The 8,561-nt window shown below is 41.6% G+C and overlaps 1 protein-coding gene across 2 annotated transcripts in view; it reads right to left on the bottom strand.

Annotated features, from left to right (window-relative positions):
* LOC106581894 (ras/Rap GTPase-activating protein SynGAP) overlaps nucleotides 1-8,462 on the bottom strand; it is a 111,355-nt gene extending 102,893 nt beyond the window's left edge. Inside the window, exon 1 of one of the 2 annotated variants that reach the window (XM_082962511.1) lies at nucleotides 8,013-8,462. In XM_082962511.1, coding sequence (XP_082818637.1) covers nucleotides 8,013-8,034 — 22 coding nt within the window. In that variant the 5' untranslated portion in view covers nucleotides 8,035-8,462. The remainder of the gene's footprint in view (nucleotides 1-8,012) is intronic. The other variant, XM_082962508.1, reaches the window with a different exon arrangement.
* Nucleotides 8,463-8,561: the final 99 nt, after the last annotated feature.

Raw genomic sequence — 8,561 nt, forward strand, 5'->3', positions numbered from 1 at the left:
ATTTGTATTTTTGTTCAGTCCATATAACCCTGTGTGGCATGTTCTTCATCTCAAACCAGGGGTTATGTAGTTTTGACATCCCGCTTGCTTGGTCAACACAATCCCAGTCAACTTTTCACCCCTAGCTAATATGAACACTCACCACTCGCTAGGTCAAACAAACTGAGACACTTTGAAGCCAGTTCTGTGTTTAAAGTGAGTGTGAATTCCAGTGTAGTATCTTCATGGAGGAAAGGAGATTTCAAACATGACATTGAAGCGAGAAGCTACAATTAAAAGTGTTTCATAGGTGTCTCACACCTTCCTCTCCCAGCAGTCCATTTCTACCAGTTAGACACTGCCTCTGATCAAAGAGATCAGGATGTTCTGCCATTATCTCCACTCTCATACAGAGAAACTCAACTCCACATTGAAATGCCAAACAGAGCAACAACTGTAAAATAGGCTCTCTGAAAACCACTAGGACAGGAGCTTTCCTCCTGAAAAGAAAACTTACATAAAAAACACTAGAAAGTGGATTGCATTTCCAGTCTCTCTCAACAATCCACTCCAGTTTAGATGAATCATTATTTGAAATAACAAAAGGGCATATCACATAAACATTGCATGAATGCCAGAATTTTCTTTGGAAGCAAATACAGTTGAAATGCAGTCATATTTTGTGTGGTGAAGATTCAAATGTGGTGGAGATGAGATGCTAAACATAGCGCCAGGCATGCAGAGTGAGCGCGCTAACCTTCATGAGGTCTTCAGAGTAGAAGTTAATCACTCAAATAAAAACACTGACTCTCTCTCTCTCTCTCACACACACACACACACACACACACACACACACACACACACACACACACACACACACACACACACACACACACACACACACACACACACACACACACACACACACACACACACACACACACACACACCTACAAACAAACACACATACACACACATGTGTAGGATCTTAATTTGAACCAGTTTGCTACAGCAGGAAAATAATCCTGCAGCGACAGGAAATGTGTATTATTATGTGGGTTGATACATCTTCCCATAAGGGAAAATCAACTCTGAAATTACAAACTTCAGAAGCCTTTTTAAACCTCAAATACACTACAAGTGGTCCTGCAACAGGGTGATCAAATTAATATCCTACATCTGTACACAAGCACGCTCACAAACACGCATGCACACACACACACACACACACACACACACAAAAGCATGCACGGCACATGCACGGCACACACACACACACATTCTTGTGAGCCTTGTAAAATGATTTTTTTTCTTCTGAAGTAGAGACACTACCCTAAATGTGTAATAGTGAAACACTTTAAAATGGTAATAGACTACTCTGAAATGTCAGGGTCCGATGGCCCTGTTTTTGAATATCAGCATATCAGTGTATTTGATTACAGCTAATTAAAATGCACCATTCTTCTCTGCAGTATCTGTGCATCTGAAGTGAATGAGAGGTACATCCCGTGAAAATTCGGTCCTCTTTTCTCACCACCTTCAGTAAAAGTGCACACTGACACTGCATATATCAGCCACCTATTAGCATCACAAGAGAGGGGGGGACAAATTAGCCCAGCGCTAGCATGATATTGAAGGTTTGAGATCCCATTTGATTTAGCCGTCTGCCTTTATAACACTGTAATAAGATGACTGTAAAGTCCTGTCAGCACATTATGACATCATGACTGGCTACTGTAACTCTCCTAAACCTTACGCCATATCAGAAAACAAACTAACATTCAAATGTCAAGTTCTATAGTACATCAATGAGTAATGAGAGGTTATCTGCTACTGTCATGGCCTGATTTGACCTAGGGATAATATGTATGCAGTCTATACATTATGACATCCTACATCGTGTTACCCCCTTGACTTACAAGAAAGTGTGAAATGTACACATAACACTGAAAATAGACTACAAATGTCTGGGACTGAACATCTCAACATGTGACTGATTATCTACCCAACAGTGCAATATCTCCTAGTTCTCATGGTAACTCTGGGTCCCAGGTACAAGGCTTCAGTGAGCACTATCTGTGTGAGCCCAACTCTCCAATTTGTAATCCTGCTTGAGGCACCACAGTAGTGATTTAATAATCTGTTCTTTTAGGGGGCACTTATCACAGGCTGTACTATCAGCATCTCTATTGACACGGTGTGGAATTCATACTCTTCCAAAAGCTATCACAGGACATTTATTTTAGATACTTTGACGGAAAAGGGTCAGAGAGGGTTGTTTGAAAAAGCCCTATACTGTGCAAATAATTTAATTGCTCATAAATAATATTAATGTACAGTATGTGTATAAATCAAAAACATAAAAGTCATGTTTCATCTTACAGATGAAGGATCTTAATTTGAGCCAGTTTGCTACAGCAGGAAAATAATCCTGCAGCAACCGGTTTTGGGGTTGATGCATTTTTCGTAAGGGAAATTTTCTAAGTGGAAATTACAAAAGCCTTTTTAAACGTCAAATACACTACAAGCTTTACATTTCCTGCATTTGGAAAGGGAAAGGGAAAGGGGGATACCTAGTCAGTTGTACAACTGAATGCCTTCAACTGAAATGTGGGCAGGAGAATTCTCCTGCAACAGGGTAATCAAATTAAGATCCTACCTGTACATTATAACCTAACATCACACCTTTAACAACTAAATGTTATTTTTTAATGATACATATGCAAGTGAAACCTGCTGTTTTTAGGCATAATCAGCTTTTTTATGCCATTCAATCGTGCCTACAAACATCCAATAACTTCTCCATTTTGACTCCATGACTAATATTATTTTTTTGTCTGTTACTAATATAGTGACATATGTACAGTAAGCTGTTGAATATCTCCAGGTCTGAAGGCACAACTTGTCGTGCATCATGAGAATCTGTTGGATCAAATGACATAATGTCTGAAAGGCCTGTGAGCCAACCATCCGCAGGGACATCATTATCCCGGATTGGCAGCCCTCCGATTGGCTTAGGAGAGGAGATAGCTCATCCTGACCTTTCGCCATGAGTGAATCCTGACAGGATCAATCAAAAGACGAGCATCCTTTAAACACAAACTCATTGAGTCATTGGGCTCCAGGCTTTGCGGTGGAATTGAATAAGTGGGCCCCCCTCCCATGGTGTGGTCTGCACTAAGCAACCATTTCTCCCAGCTACTCATTTCTAATGGGATCCTTATGTAGATTTCCTCAGAATCAGCAGTAAGGCTCTTAGTGGATGGGGTCTATCTGGGCCTTTTCACCACCAGGTTCAGTCAGTAATGCTGGGGAACAGAGAGATAGTAAGGGAGTGGAGCCGTGGACAAAGGCTTAGCGGCATGCCTGAACTCACTGTACTAGAACTGTTCAAGGGGGAGAGAGTTCCCTGACATGACCCTATATTCATAGACTACAGATGTAGGATCTTAATTTGAGCCAGGAAACGTGAATTGTATTATAATTAATGAGCTCAGCCAGTACGCAAGCAAACTACAGTAGCAAAAACATTCAGTTTGTCTGATTTAATTTTTGGACTACTGCTAATAGCATTATTACAATATCATTTGAAGGTCTTTCCACCGTAACAAACATGTCCTTCCCCCCAGACAACATGGCTTATGGGGGGCAGCCCTCAAAATAACATTTTTGCTGACACTACCCAGAGGACACTTTATCATGTCACACTCAGACACCATCAAGGACATTGGAGCACGGTGGTACTTTGTAATAAACCATGTACATTTTATACTGTGCTTTGGTAGAATGAGACATGCTGCAGTGGACAATTTAACTTAAGTATGGTTATCTAACACAAGGCATGATACTTTATGACCTGGAACATGTTTCAATCTGGACCCTATCTCACTGTGCCGTATAGCGTCATGGTCCATGGTGCAATATGAACACTTTTTATGATAGAGGCAAGTCATTGGTTGACCTAGAGCAAAACCAAAGACCTTAAAGCATCAGCCAGTAAATGTTAATATGCATAAATAATCTTGCCATCAAACTGCTCTACGCCACCTCCTGTGTTTATTCGTACAGTACGTCCGCTGCACTGTGCCATGAATGTGCTAAACAGTATGCAGATACAAGCAAATGAGGGGCAGTTTAACTTTGATTGACTTTGTCTGTGGGCCGAAATTATGAATACGATATTTCCTTGAGGATATCGACCGACATTGTCTTTGCTTTCATGTATACGCTAGCTGTTAGCATCACTGAAAAAGGCTGAGGCATAGTAACGCTTGACGTTCTTGAATGTTGACTTTTCACGTCTTGAGGGAAGTTGGCATTTTTTGAATTCCCAACTTCACGAAACTTGGACAGCAGGCACTTTAATAACCTGTTATGGATAGGGGGCAGTATTTTCACAGCCGGATAAAAAACATACCCGATTTAATCTGATTATTACTCCTGCCCAGAAACTAGAATATGCATATAATTATTAGCTTTGGATAGAAAACACTCCAAAGTTTCTAAAACTGTTTGAATGGTGTCTGTGAGTATAACAGAACTCATTTGGCAGGCCAAAACCTGAGAAGATTCTGTACAGGAAGTACCCTGTCTGACCATTTCTTGGCCTTCTTTGCCATCTCTATCCATAACAAAGGATCTCTGCTGTTACGTGACACTTCCTACGGCTGCCATGGGCTCTCAGAAGGCGGCAAAAAGCTGAATCGTGGCTTTGCAGGCTCTGGTTGAAACAAAGTAGCGCGTTTGGGTAGTGGCTGGTTACAGTACTGTGAGACTCAGGCTCGTGCCCGCGTCGACCGAATGCTTTGTTTTCTTTCCTCTGTTTACCGAAACGCAGATTCCCGGTCGGAATATTATCGCTTTTTTACGAGAAAAATGGCATAAAAACTGATTTTAAACAGCGGTTGACATGCTTCGAAGTACGGTAATGGAATATTTAGAAATCTTTTGTCACGAATTGCGCCATGCTCGTAACCCTGATTTACCATTTCGGATAGTGTCTAGAACGCACGAACAAAACGCCGCTATTTGGATATAACGATGGATTATTTTGGACCAAACCAACATTTGTTATTGAAGTAGCAGTCCTGGGAGTGCATTCTGATGAAGACAACAAAGGTAATCAAACTTTTGTAATAGTAAATCGGAGTTTGGTCAGGGCTAAACTTGGTTGGTGTCTAAATGGCTAGCCGTGATGGCTGGGCTATCTACTGAGAATATTGCAAAATGTGCTTTCACCGAAAAGCTATTTTAAAATCGGACATATCGAGTGCATAGAGGAGTTCTGTATCTATAATTCTTAAAATAATTGTTATGTTTTTTGTGAACGTTTATCGTGAGTAATTTAGTAAATTCACCGGATGTTTGCATGGGGTATGCTAGTTCTGAACGTCACATGCTAATGTAAAAAAGCTGTTTTTTTATATAAATATGAACTTGATTGAACAAAACATGCATGCATTGTATAACATAATGTTCTAGGGTTGTCATCTGATGAAGATCATCAAAGGTTAGTGCTGCATTTAGCTGTGGTTTTGTTTTTTGTGACATTATATGCTAGCTTGAAAAATGGGTATCTGATTATTTCTGGCTGGGTACTCTGCTGACATAATGTAATGTTTTGCTTTCGCTGTAAAGCCTTTTTGAAATCGGACAGTGTGGTTAGATTAACGAGAGTCTTGTGTTTAAAATGCTGTAAAATAGTAATATGTTTGAAAAATTGAAGTTTTCGGATTTTAAAAGAGTTTGTATTTCGCGCCACGCCCATCATTGGATATTGGAGCAGGTGTTCCGCTAGCGGAACGTCTAGATGTAAGAGGTTTTAACTCACAAAATGCCAGAATCACTGCAATGAATTGACATCAGACAAGATGGCATCTAATGAGTTGCATCATTTACTAATTTTAGCATTAATTCAATATAACACTTCAATCCGGCGCAAACAGAAAATGAATCAGCTTTTCCCCTGACAGATCATTGAACACTGTAGATCTCGAGCATACAGTACAGTAATAGCCTAACAGATGATGGTTCCTGGCACAGCTCGATTGGCGGAGGGTGTAAGACAGCCCCTTATGTCACATGAGAGGAGTGCTGCAGTCAGCGCTTTGGTGGTGCACTGTCTCTTTAAATTGAATGCCCATGCTTGACAGGAGCTGCTGTATCAAACTACTGTAAAATTGACATGACTGGGTTGGCTCAGTGGCTGGCTGGTGCTCCATGCTGTCCATCTGCACAGACAGACAGACAGACAGACAGACAGACAGACAGACAGACAGACAGACAGACAGACAGACAGACAGACAGACAGACAGACAGACAGACAGACAGACAGACAGACAGACAGACAGACAGACAGACAGACAGACAGACAGACAGAGAGAGAGAGAAAATCTTCACATGTAATGTCCATGTGATACTCACATAGGCCTAATGACTTTTGAGTAACCATGGAATTGGGATGCAAACATTTAAACATGGGTGTAAAATACAGGAGAGCCATGGCAGCACTCTGCATATTATTTCTATGACATTTTCAGTCTAACAACTTTAAAACCGATGCATTTCGACGTGGTGTTGGTCAAGGAGAGATAAAAACAAGTGTTTTTATAGGGAACTAGTGTTCAGTCAGCCATAAGTTAAAAATATGTGGCTGATTTCATTTTGATAACATTACCTTGAGATTCAACCACAGACTCCTCTATCCAGAAATCCTGTTACATCTAAAAGGTTAATGGTGCCATCTATTGCAGTGGAAAGAGTATAGCCTGTACATTCCTATTGACATGGGTTTTGAAGGTATAATACTACTGTGCACACATTTTTCTGGCAGTGATCTCTCAAGAGTGGGCTCGCGTATAGTAGCTTAACATCTCACAAATATTATGCAACCAACTTCTATTGCTGTGCTCACACAAGAGGCCGTTTGGCTATATCCGCTTGTGATGTGTTAGAAGATGACCAAAAGCATCATATTACAGAGTTTGAACCGGTCATTCTCTTTAAGACATTCATGTATTGGATGCTGAACATGATTTTGGTTTGAGCTTTGTCAATGCACCACCAGCACAGCAGTACAGCAGTGTCCTTACTGTACCCGGTGTTACAAGACATCACACCTCAGCCGCCTCAAGTCTCTCTACCCCCCCCCCCACCCCCCCCCCCCCACCCCTATCTCTCTCTCTCCCTTTACCTCTTTCTCTCACTCTCTCTCTTTCCCTCTCTCTCTTTTCCACATTCTTTCTCTGTCACACACACACATTATCCTCACACAAGATTTGCAGTTGCTGTACAGAGATACTTTGGTAATAGGGACTGGACTCTGTGTACCGTACAACCCTTGGATCCCTCAAAGTCCCATCAAACTTTCAAGTGGCCATAACATTTCACACATACAGTCAATCGCTCAATCAATAAGATATATTACCACAAACAAAGCATTTTGAAGGCTGCATGATTGAAGTAGCTCATGTTGCACTCCGTTTCACACAGCATTAGTCATGGTTGCGGTGTCACAATACCAAGGGAACTGATTTGAACATACACTTCCAGGGACCATTTTCCTCCACTACAAACTCATTAAATATTGAGTCTCAAAAACAAGCAAATAAGTACCCCTTCAGGCTCTACTGCACACATTGAATAGATATGACTCAATACTAGAGGGGCAAAGTTACAGTGTCATGGAGATACAGTAGGCTACCTGTGACCGTGAACTAAGGATGTTGCACACAGGGAAAGGGACTTGCAAGACTGTGATACCAGCAGGCATGCACACCTCAGCACATTGCAACACTATGGACTATCCTACTCAGCATACACCGCACAGTGACATATTGACTGGCACACAGTGATAAAACCAGATAGGTAGCTATCTGGAAGAACACTACCTGGCTGTACCTGCCTGTGTTTCCACTACGCCGCGTTAACGCACCCCTTTTCTAAATTCTGTATTGTATGATGGAGAGAGAGAGAGAGAGAGAGATGAGGGGGAGGGAGGGAGATGCAATAGTGGAATTTATCAGTTCTCTTACCTTGAAAGGGAACATAGGACATGTTCCAACGGCATTGAACGTGGTCTTCGAGTCTTGACAGTCTCTCGGCATGCAACAAAAATACCACACACCAGTCAGAAAATAAGGAATACGCTATTCACAATTGGAGTCGATGGTAGCCAATATTCCACTGCCTTTCAAAAATATAATTTATAATCCACGATCGCCAAAGCCATTGGAAATGTATCCCCGTGCATAAAAATATATGCACAAATATATCGCACGCACCGTTATTGAGGTGTGTGGGGAAAACACGAGAGAGAGAGAGAGAGAGAGAGAGAGAGAGAAAGGGGGCGGATGAGTGAGTGCGCGCGTGTGTGCGCTTTCCATTATATCTATAGGCTATCTATGCATTGTATGTTCCATGTTTGCTCCTTGAAGTTCAAGAAGCAATGATGACTAAATCGCCTTATTGAATACGGCCCCTTCTACGGCTATCAAACGCGCACGCCACCGCACGCAGAGTCACACACAAACGCGCGCACACACAAACACGCTACACATATCGGTGCTGCTGCCAATAACGCG

Source organism: Salmo salar, chromosome 02 (assembly GCF_965601325.2).
Source record: "Salmo salar chromosome 02, fSalSal1, whole genome shotgun sequence".
Classification (NCBI taxonomy): Eukaryota; Metazoa; Chordata; class Actinopteri; order Salmoniformes; family Salmonidae; genus Salmo; species Salmo salar.